Below are 25,522 nucleotides of genomic sequence, written 5' to 3' on the forward strand. Positions count from 1 at the left end.
CCGGAGCGCCCGCGGGCCTCCGGCCTGCCCGGCTCTGGGCATGCGCGCTGGCGGTCGGCGGCTGCTGCGGCGGAAGCAGGGGCCGGCCGAGGACCGGACCCGCGCGGAGGGGAGGCAACTGCAGTGCTGTCCCGGGGAGACGAGCCAAGGGGGACGTGGGTCGGCAGGGACTTGCCGAGTGCATCGGGGGCCCGGACAGCTGCCTGTCGGAGTCGCCGCCTGGCCGGGTCACGCGTGGATCTGGAACCGCGTGGGCGCGACGTCCCTTCCCGAGCGGGGGGAGAAGGGCTGGAAGGGGGTTCTGGGACGGGCCCTGAGCTGAAGAGCCGTGGCGCCGAAGGTCAGAGACGCGGCGGAGAGAGGGATGGCCGGACAGAGCCCGCAGACGGGGACACAGGCGGCCAAGAAAGATGCGGGACCCGGCAGCAGACGCCGCGGGGCACCCGAACGTGGACGCCCAGCCTGCAGGGGCCAAGGCCACCACCCTCGCGGGGCTGCAGAAGGCAGGGGACGCCCTGTCCCCCCATTGAGGTCCAAGGCGCCTGCGGTGGCCACAGTCTTTGGGGAGGTCAGCGCGCTCCCTGGCGGGTCGCTGCACGGGTGGGGGTGTGCATCACAGCGGCCCCGGGGATGATCTGAGATCCCCGAGAGGGCCTGGCATCACGAGGAATTCACAGCCTTCCGGGTATCACAGTGCCCCTGGGACAGGGCCGGCAGCCAGGGGGCAGGAGACCATAGGGTCCTCTGGGTGTGCCATATCACCCGCCTCTGTGCGGGGCGGGCTGTCACTGCGCCGGTCACATCCCCCCGGGGCCAGACGGGAGGTACAGAGGGAGCTGCCGGCGGGGACGGGGCGGCGGCCTAGGTGGCGACACGCGCGACGCGAGCAAGGACTCCTGGCAGGCGAAGGCACCGGGTGAACGTGCGCCTGGATGTGGGAGCGGCGCCCGCCCTGCCCAGCCCGCGGGCTCAGGCGGCGCTGCAGCGCCCTCGCCGCTCACGCCGCTGCAGCCTCCGCAGGCGCCGCGTCCACGCGTCCCTCCAGGGAAGCACGAGGCTTCCGCGGGCGGCGCTGAGCCCCGGTCCCCGGCCCCCCGCGCCCCCAGCCGCGGCTCCAGGCCCGCCACCCAGCAGGAGGTAGCGGCGGCCAGGGAGTAGGCGCGGGCAGCCGCAGGCTGCATCCCCGGCGGGCACCCACAGCGCGCTGCTCCCGCGCCGAGCGCGCTCCTCTCCGCTCCGGAACACCGCGAGCACGGCCACCGGGAAGCGCGTCCACGCGCCGCGCGCCTCACCGCGCGCGCCCACAGCTACCTGCACCGCTGCGGGGAGAGTGAGAGGGGGTGGGAGGTCAGGAGGCGGCGGCCTGCCTGGGGTAGAGGGAGGCATGGGGAGGACACCTGGAGGACAGTGCGGGCTGAAGGAGCGGGGCCGCCCCCCGTGGGGGACCTGAGGGATGAGGATGGATGGGCCTTGGGGCCCAGCAAGGGTCAAGGCGTTCCAAGAGGAAGCTGGCGGAGGAGGGAAGGTCCGCGGGAGGCCTGAGGGCACCTACCATAGTCCTTCCTGCAGAACTTCTTTAGGCTGATGCGGTAGTTGCCACGGGCAGGTTTGCAGTGCAAGTCACAGTCTGGGTAGAGGGTGGGAGGCTGACAGACTCCCATCCCCTCCTTTCCCCACCGTCTCCTCCCAGAGCCCCTTCACCCAAAGTCATGCCCGTCTGGGGCCCTGTCCTGTGTCCACTCACCCTGGGGCTGCACAGGGCTGCTGTCCTCAGTGGGTCCAGGGATAGGGGTCTCTGCAGAGAGGGAGGGAGAATGGCCTGCGATGGAGGAGCAGAGAGATCTGCAGGGCTCAGGGAAAAGACGGGACAACAGCAGGGAGCTTGGGTGGCCTTGGCTTGGTGGCTGAGGCAGGGCAGGGTCACTCACTAACACAAGGCGCCACTGGGGAGCGGCTCTGCTGGAAGCCAGGTGCGCAGCGGTTGCAGGTGAGGCCAGTGACGCCATCCTTGCAGGGACATTGGCCTGTGGTCTGGTTGCAGGTCTTGCCAGCAGCACCAACGGGGTGACAGTCGCAGGCTGAGGAGAGGTGGGAAGGGCCTGGTCAGAAGCCTGTCTGGGGATCTGGGAAGCCAGAGGATGAGGGCCCGCAGGTGGCTGGTGGTGGCTCACCCCTACAAGCCCGACGGTCACTCAGGGCACGGCCAGGGTCTCGATAGAAGCCCTCCCGGCAGTAGTGGCAGTGGCGGCCAGCGGTGTTGTGTCGGCAGTTGAGGCAGACGCCCCCGCTGCGGCGGCCAGACAGTCGGTACAGCTCCATGTTGAAGCGGCAGCGGCGGGCATGGCCATTGCAGGAGCAAGCTGCAGGGAGAGATGGGTCAGGGGCAGACTGGTTGGGTCCAAGGTCCCCAGGCCACCCTCCAAGGCCTCACCGAGGCAGGCGTGGGATTCCCGGGCAGTGGCCCGCTGCCATGGCCTGTCGCAGTAGAAGGGCTTGCAGCGGCCGCAGTCAGGGCCCTCGGTGCCATGCCGACAGTCGCAGATCAGGTGGCCCTGTGTGTCCAGCAGGCACCGTGAGGCATGTCCATTGCACTTGCAGCGCCCGCCCACCTGGAGGTCAGTGGCTGCGTAGGAGTAAGGGACGATGGCCTCCATGTCCCTGGGGTCACCCGCCGCGCTAGGCCTTGTGAGCACTACACGGATGTCGGTGGCAGTCACCCAGTCTTGGAGCACTGGGCTGCTGTCCAGGTCCAGGCCTGGGGGGCTGCTGTCCTGCACGCTGAAGGCCAGAAGGCCGCTGCCATCAGGCTGGGCCTGGGGTGCAGGGAAGCACAGGGCCTCAGGCCCTGGGCCAGCTGGGCCATCAGCAGGGGCAGGCAGACGGCCATAGTCCAGGTCACAGTGGGAGGAGAAGAAGCCCAGCGGGGCCCAGCTGCGGCCATGGTCCTGTGACTTGAGCAGGGCTACGGAGGCTGGGGGAGCTGAGCAGAAGCGCAGGCTCACGAAGACCAGCTCGAAAGCCTTGCCCAGGGGCACCGTGAGAGTCACGTTGAGGGGTGCCCGAGGCAGCCACTCTGAGCGCCAGCACAGAGGGCTGGCCGTGCCCCCTGGGGAAGTCAGGAGGGCAGGGGGGTGTGCCCGTCGCGGGTCGGAGGCGTCGCAGGCCCGAGTGGCCGGCCGCCCGCACGTGCTGGACGCCAGCACCTCGCGGCCCAGGGCGGCGTTCACCAGGCCCGGCACGCAGCCCCGGGGCGCGCCCCCCTCATCGTGGCAAGGGTCGGCGGGCGCCGGCGGTCCAGGGCTCAGGGCGGCGAAGAGCGTGCCTGCCGTCAGCAGCAGCCCCCAGGGCCAGCCAGGCATGGCCAGAGCCGCTGCGGGTCAGCCAGCGGCCGGGCCCCAAGACGCTGCCCTCGGGGAGAAGAAGCCCCCTCCGCGGCTCTGCCCACTAGGCCCCGCAATGCCGAGGAACAGGGCCCCCGGGCGGCCTCAGCCCGGCCCAGTGGTGGGAGCAGCGGCGGGCACGCCCCGGGCTCAGCACAGCAGCAGGGATGTTGGCGCGTCCTCCCGCTGGGCCTAGAGCGATGACAGGCGTCGCCCCGGCTCCCGGTGCCTCAGTCCGCGGAGGCCCCACCCGCCGCTCGCACTCACCCACCGAGGGCCGGGCGGAGCAGGTCTCCCGGCCTCCCGGGAAGGACCGTGGGCGGGCGGGGCCTGCGGTGCACGGGCCGCCGCCTCCTCCCGGCTGCAGCGAGGGCGGACGAGCTGTGCCAGGAGGGGGTGGGGGGCGCAGCAGGCGCAAGCCAGGGCCCAGCCGGGGGCGGGGCTGCTCGGGTCGGGAAGGAGGGAGGGGAGGGGAGGGGGCCTCATCGGCAGAGCTGGAATCAGAAGCAGATTCAGACGCGGGCTGGGCCAGCGGGGAAGGGGGCTGGGAGGCCCGGGAGCCAGGGGAGGGGCCGGGGAGCCAGGAATGCGCTGGCGGGAGGGGTCTGGAGGGGGGCAGCTCAGCCTTCGCAGCCTGTGGAGGACCACCCAGCAGGGTCCTGGGCCCACAGCCAGGCCTTTACTGCTCCTGGGGCTGTGCCACGTGCTGGACGGGGGTCTGGGCCACCTCCTCCCTGAAGCCCATCAGGCAGGCAAGACCCGGGTCTGACAGCAGAAGGCCTGGATGCTCCCTGGGTAGGGAAGCCAAGTAACCACCAGTTGAAGGGTGATCCCCAAAGCAGCATCTACTGGAGTAGAAAGAACCCAGGATTGGGTCAGGTCTAATTTTGAATCCAAACTGCTCCATTTCTGGCTGCATAGCTTGGGGTCCTTTTTCCTCATCCGCCAGACGCCTGTTACTCACCAGGCTCTCTGAAGCTGTGGGATTTGATGAACCCGAAGTAGTATCAGGCCCAAGTCTGGAGCTGCACAGACTGGAGTGCCTCCTGTCTGTGTTGAGGAAGGGGGGCACCCCCGTGGGCCTGAGCTGGGCTAAGACATGAGGCCACCCTCTCTTTTCTTTTCTCCACCATCGTGGTGTGTTCTTGCCTCTGCTTCTCGCCTTGTCTTCTCACAAGACTTTCAGGATTAAGCGATTCCTGGCCAGGAAACAAAAGCAAAATCGTCCCATTCCCCAGTGGATTCAGATGAAAACTGGAAATAAAATCAGGTACAACTCCAAAAGGAGACATTGGAGAAGAACCAAGCTGGGTCTGTAAGGAATTGCACATGAGATAGCACACATATTTGTGCTGTCTGAAGGTCACGATCACATTACCATATCAAACTGAAAATGTCACCACTATCTGGAGAGTTCGACGTGTTTTCCTCTCTGAATCTATTATGAATGCGTTGGTTGGCTGAGTTCAGTAATAAATATGTGAGGCCTTTCATTTCAAAAAAAAAAAGACGGTGGCTCAAGCCTGTAATCCCAGCACTTTGGGAGGCCGAGATGGGCGGATCACGAGGTCAGGAGATCGAGACCATCCTGGCGAACACCGTGAAACCCCATCTCTACTAAAAAATACAAAAAAAAAACTAGCCGGGCGAGGTGGCGGGCGCCTGTAGTCCCAGCTACTCGGGAGGCTGAGGCAGGAGAATGGCGTGAACCCGGGAGGCGGAGCTTGCAGTGAGCTGAGATCCGGCCACTGCACTCCAGCCCGGGTGACAGAGCGAGACTCTGTCTCAAAAAAAAAAAAAAAAAAAAAAAAAAAAGACATGAGGCCAGCATCTCCTGCACCAGGCCAGACTCTGATCCCAAAGCTCCCCGGGTCTGCAAGTTTCTAGTTGCATCTCTGCCATGGGCCCAGCTGGCAGAGGACATGAAAGCTGGAGGGTGGGATGGGGTGGCTCCTTGGGGTTCAGGGACTTGGTTAGCTGTTGAGGACCTCTCTGCAGGGGCAGGGAGTAGGGTTTAATCATGGGAAGGGGCTGGTGGCAACCTAGAGCCCACTGCCCCACGTCGCAGCACGTTTGGGCAGGGAAACTGAGGCAGAAGACCAGCTGGGTGGCCTGGGGACTAGCTGGGGATGGGGCAGCTGTGCCTGGGAGCGACACCACCAAAGAGGGTCCAGGGACAGCTCTGGTCAGAGAAACCTCCTCCCCTCCTACTTTTAGGTCCCTGACAGAGGAGGCCAAGCCTCCCAGGGCGGGGCAGGGAACAAGTTCCATGCAGGGGCATCATCGAGGCCTGAATGTCCCGTTTCAGATGGGAGGCCAGGCCTGCAGCTGGTGGAGGGAGCTACGTGGCTGCTACCCTGGACACGGCCAGAGATGAGCAAGGACCAAGAGGAAGAGGATGGAGGCAGAAGCATCACACTGTTTGGGAGAGGAGGGACAGGAGGACACAGAAGCCTCCCAGGAGAAACTGAAGGACCAGAAGAGGGAGCAGGAGGGCCTGACGATGGAGGGGAGGAACGGGAAGACAGAGTGACAGGGCACCTGGCTTGGCTCCTGGAGCAACTGACACTGGCTGGTGGGCACCTTCTCCTGGCCACACATCTGCGTGTGACAGCCACAGATGCACAGGGATGGGGGCATGGGAGGACTGAGCAGAAAGGGCTAGGGGGCTCTCTCTCTACCACAGGGCCCCTGCCCCTCAGCTCCCTGATAAAGAGAATGGGAATTGTGTTCCTGACAAGGTGAGGGACCTGAATCTGACAGGGCTCACGCTTAGTCAAACCTAGAACCTGAAACTCCCAACCACCCTCTTCAAGGTCCTTCTGGCTCCCAACCCCCACCTCCCGCCACCCCACCCTAAGGGTGGGAGGAACCCTGGGGGAGTATGGGGGCTGAGATCATCATTCTGGGACAGTAGAGAGAAAAGCCCAGGCCTGACAGAGGGGTCCCACTGGCCAGAGACAAGCCTCTGGGGAAACCCAGGCTGTCTCTGGACGTCAGGGCCACTGCCAGAGCAGGGCCACTGCCAGACTGGCCGCCAGCCAGGCTGCAGGAGGGACAGTGGCCAGCATCCTCTTCCACTCTCATCAGAGGGGCCAGCTTTGTCTCCAGCTCAGCTTCCCTGTGAGCCAGGACTGGGGTCTGCAGAACGTCTGGTGGCTTCTGGGGTGAGGGAAAGTAGGTGCCTGAGGCTCAGCCCTGGTGCAATTGTTCATCTGGGTCAGCAGAGGTCGAGGGAGGCCCTGTAGGCCCAGAGGGCCATTGTATCTCCAGCTCCCCAGGCAGGAGGCCGCTGGCCACAGAGCCTCTCCCCAGGAACAGACCTCTGCACACGCTACTCTGCCCCTACCCCCAGCCCTCACAGATGGTGTTTGGAAGTTAGGGAGGGCCTCCCCACAGCCCCCAAGCGGGACTTATTGCTCTCCAGGGACCCAGCCACCTGTCCCAGCCTCTGGCTGGGGCCTCTCCCACCTCCCACCTCTCCACTGGTCCTGCCCCCTCCTGGCACCTTCTGTAACAAAGAAGCTCCGCCTCCCCTCCCCCCACCTGCAACTCAGGCTGCAGTGCTTGGCCTCCCCCACCCCACCCCACCCCTGCCCCTAGAGCGGCAGCTCCAGCTTTGGGACACAGGCTGGGGTGAGGGCATAGAGGGGCTGGATAGTCCCAGGCAGCAGGGAGCTGAGAGTCTTTCCTGTAAGATGCCCATTGATCCAATAATTCCCCGCCCAGCCCAGAACCTGCTGTTTCCCCGCAGACGCCTGCAAGCCACCACTTATTCACCTATTGCACATTTATTGAGCGCCTATTATGCTTCGGGGGGTTTCCAACCGAGCCCCGAAGGCAGGCAGTCCAGGAGCGGACACAGCGCTGGATCCCAGCGGCGAGTGGTGTGGCCGAACCCGCGTCGCGGTGCCCTGCACCCAGCACCCTCGCGCCAGGTCGATCTCCGAGCCGCGCACGCCGCTGCCCAGCCAGGCCGCTCTGCGGTCGCGCCAGCTCTGCGCGCCAAGTCAAAAGCTGAAATGCGACGTTGGACGGAGGAGGGAGGAGAAGGAAAGCAGAAAGGGAGGGAGGGAAACGGCCGGTGGCCTCCTCTGCCCAAAGGGTTCCAGAAGAAAGGATTTGGGGATGGGGGATGGGGTATGGGAGGCGGCCTCTGCGACCGCGCTTGGCACTGCGCCCGCCCGGCCGGGGAGAGGTCGGAAGGAGGGGCGACCGGCTCGCGGTGACCTCGATAGGAGGGGGCCTTGCCCGCGGCTCAGGGCGCCCCCGGCTCCCTGCGCCCGGCCCTTCGCCTCCGCCGAGCGCGCCAGCACAGGAAGGCGGCGGTCAGGAGCCCCAGGCCCGCACTGAGCGCGGCCAGCGACGAGCCCTGGGCCAGGTCCAGGCGGGGTCCCCGCAGCGAGAAGGTGATGGCCGTGGCGGCTGCACCAGCCAGCACGGCCACGGCACCGAACGGCAGAATGCAGCGCGGCCACGAGCCCCCCGCGCCGCCGGTGGCCAAGAGCAGGGCGCGCAGGACCCCGGGGGGGCTCCGGGTGCACCAGACCCGGCCCGGGTGGCAAGGCGGGCGCCGCGGGCGGAGGCTCGGGCGCGCTCATGCCGCCAACCCGGTGGCCGCGCTCGGTGGGTGGTGTGGACGCCCGCGCAGTCCCAATGGCGTTCCGGGCTCGCCACGTCAGAGCCCATTGGCTCCAGAGGTGGTGACGCCAGCTGGGAGCCCGGGGAGTCAGCAGCTGCCTCTGGGTTTTGGCGGGGAATCGGGGTAGGCGGGCGTCAGTCGGAGAAGGAGACCTGTCTTTCCTGCCCTGGACCCCTGTGTCGGGGCCTCCCCAGGACCCCCACAAAGCTATCTAGGCCGCCTCCCTGCTCCAGGAAACCACTGTCCTCTGGATTGGCCCCGGGATAGGTAGATCATTGAGTCAGTGCACGTCTGGCTCCCATCAGGGCCTGACCAGGGTAGAGGGGGACAGCACCCCTGTCCTCCTGAGGTAAACATCCAGTAGGCATGGGGGATGAGCCAAGTCAGCTAGTGAAATAACGCTGGGTAGAGACCACTTGCTCTGGAAAGCCACACGGGTGTACAGTCCGGGTGTGGTTGGGGCTTCAAGTCAGTCAGCGGCTCCTGCAGATAGAGGCACCTGGGCATAAGCCTGGAGGCAGCAATGGGGTGGCTGGGAGGGGCGAGGCTGGCTGATCTGCACAAGGGGTGTGACCATGGGGCTGCTGCCAGGCTGCAGGGGCAGGGGGTGGAGCTGCTCTGTCCCTGGAGGCGCCCCCTCAATGCAATGAGGATCATGGTTTTTGGTTTCCTGCCTTGGTCTCTGTCATCTGGTCCCCAGCAGCCCTCAACTCGGGACTCTGGGTTTGAGCATGTTTCTGGCCTGCGGGACTGTCAGGCCCTTTACAAGCAGGACCTACCTGCGATGCTTCATCTGGTTCTCAGTAGACCCAGCTTTCTCCGAGTGCCACCCACCTTCTGTCCTGCTGCCCTGTCCAGGGGGGCACCTTGGGGAAGAGGCTGGTAATCTTCCCTGTCGCAGGTACCTGCCCACAGCTGGGCTTGGTGGAGCTCCCGCGCCGTCCACACAGAGCTCTTGGCCCCAGCTCCCAAATGTTTGGGATGCCTCGGGCCCTCAGTGCAGGTTCGTTTAAAGAACACTATGAGCACTGAACATGGCCAGCACCAGGGCCTTTGCGGATAGCAGTTTTTTTTTTTTTTTTTTGAGACAGAGTCTCGCTCTGTCACCCAGGCTGGAGCATAGTGGCACAATCTTGGCTCACTGCAACCTCTGCCTCCCAGGTTCAAGTGATTCTCCTGCCTCAGCCTCCTGAGTAGCTGGGACTGCAGGCACCCGCCACCATGCCCAGCTAATTTTTTTGTTTGTTTTGAGATGGAGTCCCACTCTGTCACCCAGGCTGGAGTATAGTGGCACCATCTTGGCTCACTGCAACCTCTGTCTCCTGGGTTCAAGCGATTCTCCTGCCTCAGCCTCCCAGGTAGCTGGGACCACAGGTACATGCCACCACACCCAGCCAACTGTTTGTATTTTTAGTAGAGACGGGGTTTCACCGTGTTAGCCAGGATGGTCTCGATCTCCTGACCTCATGACCCGTCCACCTCAGCCTCCCAAAGTGCTGGGATTACAGGCATGAGCCACCACGCCTGTCCTCTAGTCTTTATATTTTGAATGGAGACAGGGTTTCAACATGTTAGCCAGGCTAGCCATGAACTCCTGACCTCAGGTGATCCGCCTGCCTCATCCTACCAAAGTGCTGGGATTACAGGTGTGAGCCACCGCGCCCGGCCTGTGACCAGCACTTGAGATGCAACAAGTAATCTCTGCCGGCCCCTGAGGTCATCACCACCATCACCCAGCATGACAGTGGGGACAAACCTGGACAACTGGGGCTGAGTCCTTGAGAATCTTGCCCAGTCCCAGGGCCAAAAACAAGTCATTTTGCAAACCCACCTCTGTGGTTGCAGAGGGCCCAACCCTGACCCCTGCTCTTTCCTGCCTTCACGGGGAAGGGAAGGAGGCTCAGAGGAGGTGAGAGTGGAGTGGCTAAAGGGTGAAGAGGTAAAAGGCCCTTCCTGGTGGAGGCCATGTGAACGGGTGACCCCAAAACCGCCCCAGCGACAGCGCCAGGAGGGGGAGCTGGGTGTGGGTACCAGGAGACAGTGGGAAGCAGAGCTGGGTGGCTGTGGCAGAGACAGTGACTGGCCTGTTCTCCAATATGGCCTTGTGGTTTTCGTGTCCTCCAATGAATGAGTATAGCCTACAGCCTACAGAGGGTGGGGCTTTCAGCAGTGCTGGGCCCACCTTGAGTGGCCTTGTCCCGTCCTTTATACAGAAGGGATATCGAAACAGGGTCTCGCTCTGTCGCCCAGGCTGGAGCACAGTGGCACAATCATGGCTCACGGCAGGCTCAAAGTCCTAGGCTCGGCCGGGTGCGGTGGCTCATGCCTGTAATCCCAGCAATTTGGGAGGCCGAGGCGGGCGGATCACGATGTCAGGAGTTCAAGACCAGCCTGGTCAAGATGGCAAAAGCCCGTCTCTATTAAAAAACTACAAACATTAGCCAGGCGTCGTGGCACGCACCTGTAATCCCAGCTACTTGGGAGGCTGAGGCAGAATAATTGCTTGAACCCAGACGGCAGAGGTTGTAGTGAGCTGAGATTGCGCCACTGCACTCCAGGCTGGGTGACAGAGAGAAGAAAAAAAAAAAAAGTCCTAGGCTCAAGCGATCCTCCCGCCTTAGCCTCCCAAGTAGTTGGGATTATAGGCAGACATGCCATGCCCGGCTCATTTTAAAATTTTGTGTAGAGATGGGGTCTCACTATTGTTCAAACTGGTCTCAAACTCCTGGCCTCAAGCAATCCTCCCACTTCAGCCTCCCCAAGTGCTGGGATTACAGGCGTGAGCCACCACATCCAGCCCATTTATAATCTTGATAAATACACTTGATATATTCCTTTTCAGCATGACATGTATCAACCAGTGATGTAACTTGATAAACAAAATCATAAAGAAACAAGGGCCCAAGTCCCACCTTGGCATGATTTAAATACATATGCTTTCAGCCAGGCACAGTGGCTCACACCTGTAATCCCAGCACGTTGGGAGGGCGAGGTGGATCACCTGAGGTCAAAAGTTTGAGACCAGCCTGGCCAACAAGGTGAAACCCCATCTTTACTAAACATAAAAAAAAAAAAAAAAAAAAAAAAGCCAGGCGTGGTGGCTGGAGCCTGTAATTCCAGCTACTTGGGAGGCTGAGGCAGGAAAATCACCTGAACCTGGGAAGCAGAGGTTGCAGTGAGCCAGGATCATGCCACTGCACTCTAGCCTGGGCGACAGAGTGACACTGTCTCGACAAAAATAAGTACAAATGCTTTCTAAAGTGGCTTTAATATCACACAAGCAGCTCTTTGGTTTACACTGAGAGAAAACAGAGGGAGCCAGGAAAGGCTCTCCGCTGGCCTCTGGAGTCCAGGAGCCTTGGGAAGGCTGAAAGTCAGCCCTGACCAGCAGGCTTAGTTGTCCTGAGAAGAGCCACTGAGGCCACCTGGTCCAGTTCACCAGGTCTCCCAGGGAAGCACAGGCATCTCTGGGTCCCCAAGCACAGTGCCAGAGAAGACACCCCCAATACCCATCTGAACAGGGCTGAGGGGATGCTCCCTGGCAGGCCAGCGCCCAGGTGGTCCTGAGGCCTGGTGGGTGCAGCATGGGAAAGGCTCAGTCCACAGATTCATCTCGCAGGATGGTGAGGACACGTGCACCTCCCTCGCAGAGCAGGCTGTGTGCAGCCCGGCACAGGGTCAGCCAGGACGGCCCCTCTGGCTGTGCAGCACTTACCAGGGGGAGGAGTTCAGCCATCAGGACCTGGGGGCAGGGCAGGGCCAAGGTCTCAGGGGCACCTAGGCTGGGGGCAATCCTGGGACAAGCTTTGAAGCCCCCATGCTTCAGCCCCTCCCTCCTGCCATCCCTAGCTCAGTCTGGCCCGTGCACTTCCCAACCCACACACACAGACCCCAGGCTTGCCCCCATTCTCCTGGGTTCTGGGGGGTGGAGCAGTCAAGCCCCTACCCTCAGGTCCTCCTCAAGGCTGCAGACCTCTGTTGCACCCCCATCTCCTCTTCCAGAAGCACCTTTTCCAAGTGGATCTGCTGGTCCAGCACGGCCACTCGCAGCTTGAGGGCCGCCAGGGTCTGCAGCTCCTGGGTGCTGGAGTAGACAAGCAGCTGGGGGCTCCATGTAGGCTCTGCTCTGCCCCCACAGGACGGCGAGGCTCTGGGGGGCCTCCCCACAGGACACGGTAATGGTGGCCGTTCCGCCACCGCTGTGTACACAGGAGAATGTGGCCTTTGGGGTGGCAGCCGAAGCCGCGGCTCTGCTTTTCCTGTTTGCCTGGCTCTCCCAGGCATCTGCACCACTTGCCCTGCCTTTAGGGGAAAGGTGGCTTTTAGGACAGTCCCGTGCAAGATGGTGTGTCTTGAGCTTGGACTTGCTGGCAGGGAGTCCTCTGTGGGGTGGCCCTCTGCCTGCCTAATTTCTTTACTGCGTTTATGCACGACTTTTGTGAGACTGGCTTTCCTTTTGACAAATGGTGTATTTTCACTCTTAAAACGTCAAGCAATTAGAAAATACAAAGGAGGAAACAAGTTCTATAAATAACCACCTTCTGGGAGCTGATTCTCATGAGCTACTGTCTGGTTTTTTTTTTTTTTTTTGAGATGGAGTCTCACTCTGTCACCCAGGCTGGAGTGCAGTGGCGCAATCTCAGCTCACTGCAACCTCTGCCTCCTGGGTTCAAGCAATTCTCGTGCTTCTCTCCCAAGTAGCTGGGATTACAGGCGTGCACCATCATACCCAGCTAATTTTTGTATATTTAGTAGAGATGGGCTTTCACCATTTTGGCCAGGCTGGTCTTGAACTCCTGACCTCAAATGATCCGCCTGCCTTGGCCTCCCAAAGTGCTGGGTTACAGGCGTGAGCCACCATGCCCGGCCTCACACACTACTTTTTCTTTTTGTTTTTGAGACGGGGTCTCACTCTGTCACCCAGGCTGGAGTGCAGTGGCGCAATCTCGGCTCACTGCAAGCTCCTCTTCCCAGGTTCACACCATTCTCCTGCCTCAGTCTCCCAAGTAGCTGGGACTACAGGCGCCCGCCACCACGCCTGGCTAATTTTTTGTATTTTTAGTAGAGACAGGGTTTCACCGTGTTAGCCAGGATGGTCTTGATCTCCTGACCTGGTGATTTGCCTGTCTTGGCCTCCCAAAGTGCTGGGATTACAGGTGTGAGCCACAGTGCCTGGCCCTCACACGCCACTTTTTCAACAACTGGGTGAATAAGCAACAGCTCAGAGCAGTGAGGTTGTGTGTGTGGGGAGCAGCGAGGTAGGGGAGCTGCCCTGAGGAGGAGAGGAGGGCTGACTGCTCCCATAGGACAACTGGTGAGGACCCAGCACACTGGGGAGTGGCGTCAGGCGGCGGGGGAGGGGGGGTCACCAACTTGCATCTGGTCCCTGGGCTGCTCACCTTTCCCTGAGGTGCAGACAAGGCTGGCTAAAGCACCCTGTCCCTGGCCCAGACCTCAGTGCAGGTGGCAGGGTGGGGGCGGAGTCTCACCTGCACGCAGTTCCTGCAGCCTCTGCAGACACTGGCCCACCATGGCCTGCAGGCCCTCCAGCGTGAGCAGGCAGCGGTACTCCTGCATCCAGTCCATTGGGGCTGCAGAAGAGTCAGGGAGGGCAGGTGGGGTCCGTGGCAGTCTGGAAACCCTCCCTGCACTAGCCCTCCATGCTCCTCCCGAGACAGACCCAGGACCCACTGACCTGCTGAGAGTTCCTCCCTCACACGCAGTCTCAGCAGCGAACAGGCCTTCCGCAGGCGCCTCGCCTCCGCCTCCACTTCCGCAGCACTGAGCCTGGGCTGGGACCCGCCTGACTGGATATGGGTCAGGAAAACTTCCCTGCAGCCAAGCCCCTCTGCTCCCACCAAGGACAGGGCCTGGAGAGTGGCCCTAGCCATCCCACACCAGCCCCTCCTGGGGCTGCTCCACAAACCTGCCAGGTTCAGAGCCAGAGGCCCACCAGGCTCCCACAAGCCCAGCAAGGATACAGCTGTCTGTATGTTCTGGAGGAACTGGGTTTTGGCAGCAGCGGCATCCATGGAATCACTGGTCTGCATGGAACTCAGCTGGACCCACAGGCTGGGGTGCACACGTGGGGCGCCCCAGGAACCATAGAGGGACACGGTTATTCCAGCTGGTGAGCTGGGCCTTGGGAGGTAGGCAAGGGCCAGGGTGGGGACCCCAGGCTGGGCATCTGGCTCTGCTGAATGCCTGGAGGGGTCTCCAGAGGCCTCAGGGAACCAAGAGGACACTGACCAGAACAAGGGGACAGAGCTGACAGGCTGGCAGACTTTTAACGTCGACAGTGACCCCACTCAGCAAAGAGGGCAAAGAGACCCACTGGAAAGTATCTCGAACCTGTACCCGAGCTGGTGATGCCTCCAGGTTCTCCCCTACCCCTGTCCAGCCAAAGACCTCAGCCTCACCTCGAGTTCTGGGAAGCCGCTTTCCTGAATGCCGCAGGCAGCCGCAGCAGGTGCCTGTGGGAGAAGCCGGTGTTCAGAGGAGCATCGCCTTGCTCTGGGGTCTACAACTCCCATTTCCTGCTCAGAGCCCAATCAGGGATGAGGCTTCTTGCCCCTTTCCCACACCCGACCCCACCAAGGATGAGCCCCCTTGGATAGGGCTTCCAGAGCGGCCATGGGAGAAGCATGGTCCAGTGCTGTCCCAGTAGAGAGAAGAGGGGGCCCCGTGAGCAGAGCCCACACCCTCCAGAGCCCATCTGCAGCCTCTGGCCTGGCAAATAAGGGGACAGCCACAGAGGAGAGGGCAGGACAGGCTCTAGTACTTCCCTGTCCTGATGGTGCCGACCTGGACACCACCACACAGCTGCTTCATTCTGCCAGCTTCTGAGCACGAGCCTCAGGGGTGCACCCCAGGGCTCAATGCCCTGCCCTGTCACCCCAAATCCCAGGCTCCTTGCTAGCCAGGGTCTGAGGAGGCAGAGACAGAAGTCCCTCCAGTGAGGGTCTGGGAGACCTACCCCTTTTCCTTGAGTGTGAAGGCTTCTGGGGCCTGAGGAGCAGCCGATGGGGCCATATGCTGGTTCCTGAGGCCCGCTCCAGGCCTGGGGGCTCGGGCTCCTATCCCAGCACGGGTCCTATCCCGCACTGACGGCAGCTGGCGCTCAGGGCGGCCCTTGGCAGGCACTGTGGTCTGGCGGAGGCCCTTGGTGGGTCTCGTGTCTGAGGCATGGCCACCAGCTTGGCCTGGGGACTGGGGTGGGGTGGAGGCTGTTGTGCCAGGAGAGGTGACAATGGACCTAGATTTCAGGCTGGGGGCCTTGTTTCTTTCTCCAGCCTTAGTGATGCCTCTTCGAACCCGAACAGCCTTCTCCAGTGCCTGGGTCAGAAACTCCAACTCTTTGAGGTCTTGTGGACTGGGTGTGCATGCTGTGAAAGCCAAGAATTACGCAGGGATCTCTCCCCACTGTCCCCCAGGAGGGTCCCTCACAACTGCGCTCCAGAAAACAGACCAGAACAGCACCTGGATTAGGTGGGTGGTGGAGGTTTACCTGGAAGGGGGTCCTCTTCGTTAGTTTCTGGCTCTGGAGGTGGCTCCCAAGTCCAGGTCCCGGGTGGTTCCCTACAAAGACATGGGCAGCCGTCGCACGGCCAGGAGGCAGGGCCCAGCCCAAACAGACGCAAGGGGGCTGCCTGGCCCCGCGGCAGGCCCCCAGCTCAGAGCTTGCAGGGTACGGGGGGTGGCACTGACAACCTATAGCTCCGAAGTGGGCGGCTGCGCCCGGTCTCCCAGCCACGGGACCTCGGGACCTCGGGGCAGGACTCTGAGGGGCCGAGGGAGGTCTGGCCAGGGGGTCCCGGGGTCCGCATACCAGGCCTGCAGCAGCCGACGGCAGACGCGCAGGCTCTGCTCCAGTTGCAGCTGTCGCTGTGCGCAGGCGTCCAGGGCGCCCTGCAGCTCGGCTACCAGCCTGGGGGACGCACCGGCGGCTCATCACCTCGGCCAGCGTCGGGCCTCGGGCCCCGCGCCTGACTGCCAGCCCGCCCGTGTCCTCCCGCCCCCTCCCGCCGCGCAGGCCTCACCGGCGCGAGCAGTCCGCGGGCAGCATAAAGGCGGCGGCGTCTCCTTGCAATTTGCCGCCTCTGAAGAGCCACGCCCCTTCCGGGCGGGAAGGCCGCCCCTTCCCGGCCGGGCTGCCCAATCCTGAACCGGGGCTCCGGGGCCGCCCCCGAAGCTTTCTCTCCCTCATTGCGGGCGAGCCTCAAGCCCCACCCACTCCTGTCCCCTAGGTCTCCGAGGCCGCCAGGGAGGGGACTGCGGGCGACGCCGGGATTTTGGTTTGGGTAACTGGGTAGATGGGGCCGCCATTATCGCGCTTCTCTTGTAGGGCGCCTGTGACGGTTTTACGAGAGGCTCCATCTGTCCTGATTGAAAGTGCTCTACAGCGGCCGGGCGCGGTGGCTCAAGCCTGTAATCCCAGCACTTCGGGAGGCCGAGACGGGCGGATCACGAGGTCAGGAGATCGAGACCATCCTGGCTGACACGGTGAAACCCCGTCTCTACTAAAAATACAAAAAACTAGCCGGGCGAGGTGGCGGGCGCCCGTAGTCCCAGCTACTCGGGAGGCTGAGGCCGGAGAATGGCGTAAACCCGGGAGGCGGAGCTTACGGTGAGCTGAGATCCGGCCACTGCACTCCAGCCTGGGCGACAGAGCGAGACTCCGTCTCCAAAAAAAAAAAAAAAAAAAAAAGAAAGTGCTCTACCGCAGGGACCCGCATCCTGCTGACGCCCGGGCCACCGAGCACAGGGAAAGCACGGGGTTGCTGGAGGTGCGGATGCCGCCTGTCAGGAGCGGGGATGAGGGAGGAGAAAGTGTTCACTTTTGGACATGTGACGTGACAGCACTGGGCAGAGGGGAGGAAGCTCAGACCTTGGAGCAGTGGGCCTGGCGAGGTGGCCCTTGGTGGGGCAGGGGACGGGTAGGGACAGGTGACGGGGCCCAGGCAATGGCCAGGGAGGTGGAGCAGCAGTAGGACAGTGTCACAGAGGCAACAGGAGGCTGTCACGGGAGGGACTGGGTCACAGGCCAAGCGCTGCTGAGGTCTCGGCGGTGTACACAGCACCGGGGGGTGGGGGGATCGGCGGACAGGGCCTTCAGTGATGCAGGGGACACCTGGGGGAGGAAGTGAGGAGGGCAGCAGGGCCCCATGCAGTTGATGTTAACAAGAATAAACAATTAGGGTCAAGAAATCCCAGGCGGTAGCTGGAGGAAAGACAGACCTGGGGGTGCTGTTTAAAGATGGGACAGGTGAGTCCGTTCCATAGCCGTTAATGGGAAGGTGTCATCGCAGAAGGGAAGGAGGGCACAAAGGGAGTTGTCAGGGAGGTTGGGACCCAGGCAGCTCTGGCCCAGCGCTCAGGATGGGCCCCTCCATCAGCGGTGGGGGAGGGTGACGGTGGCCCTGCCTCCCTGGAGGTTCTCTGTGAAGGAGGAGGCAGCACTCGAGATGCAGGAGACCACCCACCCCAGCAGGTGATGCCAGGCTCCCCCGGAGTAGTTTCCTCCTTCAGGTGCAAGCTGGGAGAAAGCAGAGAACTGACTCCATGAAGGGTTGGGATTTTGACAAAAGAGCCCCTGGACAAGGGGTTGAGGCAGCAAAGGACGTCCATCACTCATTTGTCACTATCCTCCTCACATTTAATCCTCATAACACCCCTGTGAGGTAGGCTATCATCGCCCCCTCTTACAGATGAGGAAACTGAGGCTCACACATGCCCAGGGGCACACAGTCGACAGGACGGGTCTACAGTTCCAACGCTTCAGTTCTCACCCCGACCACGCCCCACCCAGGGTGGCCAGAATTCCCTTATAGTCGCAAGAAGACAGCTGCCACAGACTTACAAACACACACAGCACCAGCACACAGAAAAGCAGCAGCTCAGTGAGCATCTCCCAGCCCTGGGTTTCTGGTTCAAGAGCATTTGGGGGGCCAGGCGCAGTGGCTCATGCCTGTAATCCCAGCACTTTGGGAGGCTGAAGTGGGCGGATCACCTGAGGTCAGGAGTTCGAGACAAGCCTGGCCAACATGGTGAAATCCCGTCTCTACTGAAAATACAAAAATTAGCCGGGCGTGGTTGGGTGCTTGTAATCCCAACTACCTGGGAGGCTGAGGCAGAATCCCAGCTACCTGGGAGGCTGAGGCAGAATCTGGGAGGCGGAGGTTGCAGTGAGTTGAGATCATGCCACTGCACTCCAGCCAGGGTGAAAAGAGCAAAACTCCATCTCAAAAGAAAAAAAAAAGCATCTGGGGGATACTTCTGGTCAAGTGGTTCTTTCTTACATTTGCAGAGGAAACAGAAGTGGATGGCAGCAGGGTGAGTGTGCTGTGGTAAGCCCATCCCCAGGGAGAGGCCACGGTCACATGGCCCCAGACAGGCTCCCCAGGCGTGGACTGCTGTCTCCCAGGCTCCCTTTCCATGCAGGAGCGGAGTCTCTGTGGCCAGCAGGAAAGCCCAGGGGTCTGCCTCCCTCCCACGGGTCCCCAGAGCACAGCTGCAGTTGGGATCAGCCAGGACACGGCCCCCGACTGCTCTACTCCTCTGCCTCTTGGTCACCTCAGATGTTAGAGGGGACTTCAAGTTTTTTCTGGCTAGCCTCTCTGGGAAAATTCTTTTTACATAAAGTGTGTCAGGATGGCATTGAGGGGCTGGAGTAAGATTTTTGTTTTGCAGTTGAACCTAAATAATGGTAGGAATCTCTTGTTTTTTTAATACCTTCTGTTTTAAGTTTTTCTCGTTTTCATCTTGGAAGAAGGAAATTTAGAAACAAAGACAGGAAAAGAATGGCCCAGAAATTCAGCACAAAGAGAGGTGTTCACATTGACAACATCTGTGGGTCACAGACAAATGTCTGGGACAGAGCCTCTGGGACAGAGCTCTAAAATGAGTAACGTGTCGTAGGGAGTCCACGCAGTGTGCAGGGACACAGGCCCCCTTACCATGGAATACCCACCCAGAAGGAAGTGGGTGCCCCATGCAGACCAAGGTGGATGAGGGGACAGTGGTGTGCTCAGAGCTGTCAGCTCCCCACTGGAGCCCCAAACCAGACAGATGTGGGCAGGAGCTCAAGTGGTGTCTGACTACCCAGGTCACACGTGCCTTGAGCGTGAAAGCTGTCAGCTCCTGGCACTGGGCTCTGTTGGGGCTGGGAAGACCAGGACACACATGGGCTGAAGCTTCTAGAGACAGTGAGACACAGAAGGGACAGAGAGGTGCCCTCCATGCAGTGCGGCCAACTGCTTTGAGGCTCAACTTTCCAAAGAGAGGGATCTGACCTCTTCACTCTCATTTCAACATTCTCATAGCTTGCATGGGACTCCCGCGGAGAAAGAAACTTGGTGGCCACAAGTTACCCTCTCTGCTCTGTGCGAAGGCCTCCGGGAGCTACACAGCATTCCTATGCTGTGCTCCCACCCCTCGCCTCCAGCCCCCTCAGTACACATCCACTGTGGCAAATGCGCTGACACACTTACAGCCTCACAAGGCCCAGGTTCGTGTCCTCCTCCTCACTGTGTATGCATAGGTTTATCCGTTTCACCTGTTGCCGGGGAACACTGCTTTCGGGGGGACTTGGGGGACGACACTGTAAACATGACTTCCTGGCCGGATGGTGGCAGGGCTGTGTGTGCGAGTCACTGTCCAGGGACAGCACTGAGGTAGGTCGGGGCAGGACCCCCAAGCCATCATCCACAGAGCTTGTGGGACTCGTGGTGCTGACGGAGGAGTACCCTGAGGTCGTGACGTCCTTCCCTGGCTCCGGGCTGGTGCAGAGCAGGGACTTGGGTCCTGGGGTTGCAGGGATCTGGGTATCCAGCGCTGGTACCTGTGGGTCCTGGGGTCTCTCGTCCTCTGGGCAAGCCTCCTCATCACTGGATTCCTGGCAGCAATGCTGTTCTGGGTTCAGGTAGACCACGGTGACATCGAGGATGCCACTGGGAGCTGTCACTGCAGGAAGGTTGGTGGGGAGGGAGATCATGTCACACCCAAGCATCAGGGGAGACCCCCTGCCAGGTCAGGACCCTGAAGTGCAGGTCAAGAATCTTCTACCTTGCTATGGTCCTCTGTGTTACCCTCCTGTGGTGAGAAGTGTGGGTGACATGCCTCTTCCAAGGTTGGACAGCTGCCCACCATGACTCCAACGACAGTGGAGATGACAAGTTGGGCATCTAGCTCAAGCCAAGTGGATGCAGAAGCAAGCAACTGGGAAATCGACAGGACTCACACTAACTGGGCTTCTGGTAAGGACCCATGCAGTCTGCCTGGGGTTTGCACAGGGCAGTGATCCCAGCAGGGCAGTGAGGAGTGTCATGTAAACCACGTGGGCACATCTCAAACAACATTCTAGAAAGAAAAATTAGCCTGTCCAGCTAATTTTTAAATTTTTTGTCTTGCTATGTCACCCAGGATTGTCTTGAACTTCTAGCCTGAAGTGATCCTCCTGCCTCAGCCTCTCTAATTGCTGGGATTACAGGCATGAGCCACCACACCTGGCCTAGAAGGATCTCCATGAACTCCAGACAGGTCTCTACCTCCCTCATCCTAGTGAGGTCTTCCCAGCACAGAACGAGCAGGAGCCGGATAGGTGTGGCCTAAGTCCTCTCATCCCTGTGTGATGGTAGAAGCTGTGGTATTTTGGGGGTTCTCCCCTCCTCTCACTCTCCCCATGCCTGGACACACTCCCCGGCAGGGAAGGAGCTGGCCCCGCCCTGTGCTCTGTGCACATCCTCCTCCCTCCCACAGCGCTCGCACAGGGCCAGGTGCCCAGAGACCCTCAGTGAGAGCCACCCTGTGTGATGTCCCTTCTGATGCGCCCTGGCCCTACACTCACCGTCGCCCTCCTTCTCGCCCTCGCTCTCCTGGTCGCCTTCGTAGCCAGAGCAGCAGTCCAGGCTCCAGTCGAGGAAGCTGCCCAGCAGCGTCTCCTCCTGGCTGGACAGCTCCGCAGTGGGGGTGGTAACAAAGCTGCCCCTGTCCTCCTGGAGGCTGTTCTCCCGCTTCCTGCACGGTGGAGAGAGCCCAGGAGACCCGGTCATGGGCGGCAGCGCTGGGAGGCCAGGCCCTCTGCACCTACCTCTAACACCCGCGTGCCCCGGCCTGTCACTGCATGCTCCCAAAGGGTCTGCTGTGTAGAAAATGCTGGTGAAGCTAGAACAGGTATAAGCCCTTGAGGCAGGGCCAACCTGGAGGACAGCTCAGGCAAACTCAGGCCCCAGGTCTGGGTGTGAAGCCCAGCCCACCCGGCTCAGCTGTGGGGCCTGGGCCAACCATCTAGTCCCCTGGACACCCCCAGGATGATGCTACCTTCCAGTGTTTTTTTTTTTTTTTTTTTTTTTTTTTGAGGTGGAGTCTTGCTCTGTCACCCAGGCTGGAGTGCAGTGGTGTGATCTTGGCTCACTGCAACCTCCGCCTCCCAGGTTCAAGTGATTCTCCTGCCTCAGGCTCCTGAGTAGCTGGGACTACAGGTGCCCACCATCACACCCAGCTAATTTTTATATTTTTAGTAGAGACGGGGTTTCACCATGATGGCCAAGTTGGTCTCGAACTCCTAACCTCAGGTGATTCACTTGCCTCAGCCTTCCAAAGTGCTGGGATTACAGGCGTGAGCCACCGGGCCCGGCCCCTCTGGTATTGATTAATAAGGGACAGGCAGTGCTCAGCCCGGGGCCAGGCAGATTGCATGGGCCCTTGGGCGGTGCCGGCACCCATGCCCAGCTGAGGTCAAGTCTTGCTCGGGATGGGGCTGGAGGCCAGAGTGTGGGCCTGAGCCTGGGAAAAGCTGCCACACCAGCTGAGCCCTTCCACTTCCTGAACCCAGGGCCCAGTGGGGAGCGGGGGTGGAGAGAGCTACCCATGTCACCCATGGGGGTCTGTCTCAGAGACTGATGGGGCTTTGGGGGGCCTCTGGAGAAGCGGGTTTAACACAGTGAGGCTGAGCACAGGGCCAGGCCCCCTCCTGGAGTAGCTATGCGTGTCTACATGGACTTTCCTCGTGACGACCCTGGCCCCAGGGAGTCGGTGCGTGTGTGGAGTGAGACAGGAGGGTCAGGTCTCCTGCTTTCTGCACAATGGAAAGTGCTATCACGCTTCTTGGGGAGGAAGTAGCAGTAGCGGGGGCTTCGGCTGCTTCCCCAGGGCTCCCCAGGAGTTTAGGTCTACTGCTAGGGGCCCACTCCCCACACAACACTCCCAGAGGCAGCCCTGCCTGGTCCTGTATTGACAGGGAAGACCCAGCCACCCAGTGCCCGCCCTTGGGAAAGTTACGGGTGCACATGGTGCTAGGGAGTCACAGGGGCAGGGCCAGCAGCACAGGGAGGGCCCTGTTCATCGGGGCCTTGCAAAATCAATAGCAGTTCTCCAGGTGGGTGAGGTGGAAAGAGGAAGTTAACTCCAGGAGGAACAGCCAAGGTGCTGAGATAGGAGAGGCATGTAAACAGGTTCACACGGGTGGTGAGGGAAGTGCTGGGGATGTGACTCAGGTCACAACTTGAGTGCCAGGAGTGACAGCAGCATCATGGAGCAGGTAAGTCCAGGATACGTGTGACAGGCACAGGCAGGGCTAGAGCCAGGCTGGGCTCCCGCATGCTTGAAACCATCTTCCTCCACAGGGAGCCCAGGCAGAGGGAGAGGCAACAGCCTCTGAGGAAGGAGACCTGGGCTGGAGACAGTGGAGGTTACGCAGGGGCCTAAGGCATGACTGCAGGGCTCCGTCCCAGGGTCACTGCCCTGGGATCTGCTGCTCCCCTGACAAGCTTTGGGGGCCTCTCTGTGAGGAAGCGCTGAGGGAACTGGGCCGGCATGAGGGTGCCAGCATTGCATGGCGCAGGGTAACTAACCGTTTGGTTCTCCGCCCCGAGGGAGAGCTGAGGAAGGTGTGGATCTCCCCTGTGCTGAGGAAAGTCGGGGGGTCGGGGCTGTCTTGTGTCACTCCTAATGCCGCACACAACTGGCTGTAGCTCAGTACCTTAGGGGAAGCCAGAGTTAGGGGGTGCAGAGGCCCCGAGGGTGAGGCCCGCCCATACCCCAGCACCCCATGAGACGCCCAGGTGGCAGGAGAGAGGCACCTTTTCCTGGCTGATTTCTCCATAGCGCTTGTCCTCAAATCGCTGCTTCACGGCGGTCAGAGAGACTTGCCTGTAGTCCTTGGGGGCGTCATCGTGGAAGCTGGAAACAGTCACGTGGAGTGGACATGTGAGGCACCCCCACCCCATTTTGAGCCTTAGTTCACTGAAGTGAGCAATGAGAATGCAAAATGGTGCAGTCACTCTGGAATCCGACCTGGCGGTTCCCCGAATGGTTAAATTTAGTCACCACAGAACCCAGCAATTCTCTCTAAGTAAAGACCCAGGAAAAAGGAAAAACTATGTCCACACAGAAACCTGTACTAGAATGTTCATGGCAGGACTGTTCACAATAGGCAAATGTCCCCCAGCTGTGGGATGGATAAACACATGTGGTCCATGCAGGGGAATATTATTCAGCCATGAAAAGGAATAAAGCAGGTACACATGCCACAACATGGACAAATCCAGCAAATATTACACTGAGGGAAATAACCTAGACACAAAAGGCCACCTGTCCTATGACTCCATTTATATGCAATGTCCAGAATGGGAAAAATCCGTGGACAGAAAGTAGACCACTGAGTCATCTAGGGCTGAGGAAATTGCAGGGAACCAGAGGGTGACAGCTGAGGGGTGTGTTGTCCCTTTGGGGAAAGTGAAAATGTTGTAAATTTGATTGTTGTGATGAGAAGCACAACTGTGTGAATAAACTAAGAGCCGATTAAATCATACAATAAAAGGAAGTTTAGTTTGTAAATAATGTTTCTAACTTATCTGGTTTGGGAAAAAAAAAATTAACTTTTTCAGGTGGAAGAGAATAAATGCAGCTCAGAAACAGCTTTTGGTGGCCAGTGTTGGGACGATCTGTGCTCCCCATAAGCAAAGGTCGGGGGGTAAGATCCATGCCGACCCTTCTACTGTCACCCTCGTTCCTTGCCCAGAAGGCAAAGGGTCCGGGCACTGCAGGAGAAAGCAGCATGAGCAGCAGCACATGCCAAAGCCTGGGAGATGCCACCAGGTCCCCTGTAGCTGAAGTACAGTATGGGGGTAGAAACAGCAGATGGGCCAGAGAAGGGGCTGCTCAAGGGCAAAGAGACCCCCAGGGAGTTCTGATCTCATCCTGGAAGCCGGACAGCAAGGCCCTGGGTAGTGTACACGAGACACATGTGGGGTGGCTGCCAGTGTTCCAGAAGTCTGGGCAGCCAAGTGGTGAGCGCACGAGGAAAGTGCACTGGCAAGGATGCAGGGATGGAGAAGCAGGAGCGGCTGGTGGAGGCCTCAGCTGGGTGCACAGTGGTTCATGCACCACAACCCACCAGGGCCGAAACAGGCCAATGGCTGAGTCACACTGGCAGGGTGGGTGGCAGGTCAAGGTTGAGACGTGGTCTGAATCCTGGAAGTGATGAAGTCTCCCAGGAAAGGAGTCTGAGGGGTGGCAGAAAGCCAGAATTCCCTGGCCCCTTGGGGTGGGTGAGAAGGGAGACTAATACCCAGGCCGCATGGCCTAGGGCAGGAAGCTGAGGCCCCCGAAGGAGGGAGGATCAGCATAATGCTGGCTGGAGAAAAGCCACCCAGGCCTGGTGTGGTGGTGCCTGTGGTTTCAGCTACTCGGGAGGCTGACACAAGAGGATCCCTTAAACCTGGGAGGTCAGGGTTGCAGTGAGCTAGGATGGCGCCACTGTACTCCAGCCTGGGCCCCCAACTCAAAAAAGGAAAAAAAAGCCTACACTGCTGAGTCTGCTGGATTTGGCTGAGGAAAGGGAAGTCATGGCAGAAGCGGGGAAGGGGGAGACCAGGGAGTGGTGGTGCCGAGAGGTGGGAGGAGCAAGTCTGTGAACACAGCTGAGGAGGCGAGAGGGAGATGGCTGGTCAGATGCAAATTCACCCCCATGCTTGTTCCCCTTGCCCCTCACTGCCATGACTCCACTCACAGCCCCTGGCCCCGCTGGTCTGCACTGGGCCCTGGCATGGCTGCCCCCTTTGCCTGGGACTCAGATGCCCAAGTGACCCTGGCTGCGCTCCCTGAAGGGAGCCGCACCCGCCCGTGCCACATGCCCCGCTCCTGCCTGCTGTTTCTCCCAACATGACCTGACCTCTGAACTCTCTGTCCTGGCCTCTCCCCCAGCGCCCGGCCCACGGTGGGGGCTTCATGCACTGCATAGAACAAACCAACGTGGGCTGAAGGGAAGCTGCCAGGGCAGGTGAAGGGGCTCAGATGCAGCGAGGGCCGGGCCAGGCTCAGCAGACAGAAGGGCGGAGGGGCCGGGGCAGGTGGAGGGAAGCCCAGCGGGGCTGGGGCAGAGAGGGGGCCACAGCTGGGCACGATGGGGCAAGGGACCTGCCCGCAGGCTCCATCTTCTCAGTGAGACAGAGGATAGATCTATACCAACGGCTGCACTGAGGTGGAAGCTGTTCTCTCAAGG

General features: G+C 60.6%; 3 protein-coding genes and 1 pseudogene across 17 annotated transcripts in view; 1 reads left to right on the forward strand and 3 right to left on the reverse strand.

The window, feature by feature from the left end:
• Positions 1 to 86: 86 nt before the first annotated feature.
• Positions 87 to 3,483, reverse strand: NTN3 (netrin 3). The gene is made up of 6 exons (XM_003916388.5): positions 2,432 to 3,483; positions 2,172 to 2,360; positions 1,929 to 2,078; positions 1,745 to 1,795; positions 1,553 to 1,627; positions 87 to 1,319 (listed from the first exon to the last, which is right to left on the reverse strand). The coding sequence occupies exons 1-6, from the start codon at positions 3,357 to 3,359 to the stop codon at positions 970 to 972; spliced, it is 1,743 nt and encodes a 580-aa protein (XP_003916437.1). The 5' UTR covers positions 3,360 to 3,483; the 3' UTR covers positions 87 to 969.
• Positions 3,484 to 3,983: 500 nt separating this feature from the next.
• On the forward strand, positions 3,984 to 4,877 carry LOC108583392 (annotated as a pseudogene). Its single transcript, XR_001897985.3, has one exon. The product of XR_001897985.3 is annotated as a 60S ribosomal protein L39 pseudogene (transcript).
• A 6,394-nt stretch (positions 4,878 to 11,271) lies between these two features.
• TEDC2 (tubulin epsilon and delta complex 2) lies at positions 11,272 to 16,169 on the reverse strand. Of its 10 annotated transcripts, none has more exons than XM_009195749.4 (10): positions 16,062 to 16,167; positions 15,851 to 15,949; positions 15,530 to 15,600; positions 14,999 to 15,407; positions 14,442 to 14,495; positions 14,004 to 14,094; positions 13,718 to 13,829; positions 13,512 to 13,613; positions 11,969 to 12,324; positions 11,272 to 11,764 (listed from the first exon to the last, which is right to left on the reverse strand). In XM_009195749.4, exons 1-10 carry the CDS (start codon positions 16,085 to 16,087, stop codon positions 11,618 to 11,620), a joined length of 1,467 nt encoding a protein of 488 aa, XP_009194013.4. In that variant the 5' UTR covers positions 16,088 to 16,167; the 3' UTR covers positions 11,272 to 11,617. The 10 variants fall into 10 exon arrangements, with proteins under 10 accessions (XP_009194013.4, XP_031514431.1, XP_031514427.1 ...); XM_031658571.1 differs by having other exon boundaries at positions 12,031 to 12,106; positions 13,949 to 14,094; XM_031658567.1 differs by having other exon boundaries at positions 11,969 to 12,221; positions 13,949 to 14,094.
• A 2,559-nt stretch (positions 16,170 to 18,728) lies between these two features.
• CCNF (cyclin F) overlaps positions 18,729 to 25,522 on the reverse strand; it is a 32,598-nt gene continuing 25,804 nt past the window's right edge. For 2 of the 5 annotated variants that reach the window (XM_021931666.2, XM_003916386.3), the window contains 4 exons: positions 23,100 to 23,199; positions 22,872 to 22,999; positions 20,867 to 21,036; positions 18,729 to 19,983 (listed from right to left, as the gene is read on the reverse strand). In XM_021931666.2, the coding sequence (XP_021787358.1) occupies positions 19,508 to 19,983; positions 20,867 to 21,036; positions 22,872 to 22,999; positions 23,100 to 23,199 (874 nt within the window). In that variant the 3' untranslated portion in view covers positions 18,729 to 19,507. Of the gene's footprint in view, positions 19,984 to 20,525; positions 20,644 to 20,866; positions 21,037 to 22,871; positions 23,000 to 23,099; positions 23,200 to 25,522 lie in introns of those variants that run through there. The other 3 variants (XM_021931667.1, XM_021931668.2, XM_021931669.2) reach the window with 3 other exon arrangements.

Source organism: Papio anubis, chromosome 18 (genome assembly GCF_008728515.1).
Source record: "Papio anubis isolate 15944 chromosome 18, Panubis1.0, whole genome shotgun sequence".
In the NCBI taxonomy this organism is placed as follows: domain Eukaryota; kingdom Metazoa; phylum Chordata; class Mammalia; order Primates; family Cercopithecidae; genus Papio; species Papio anubis.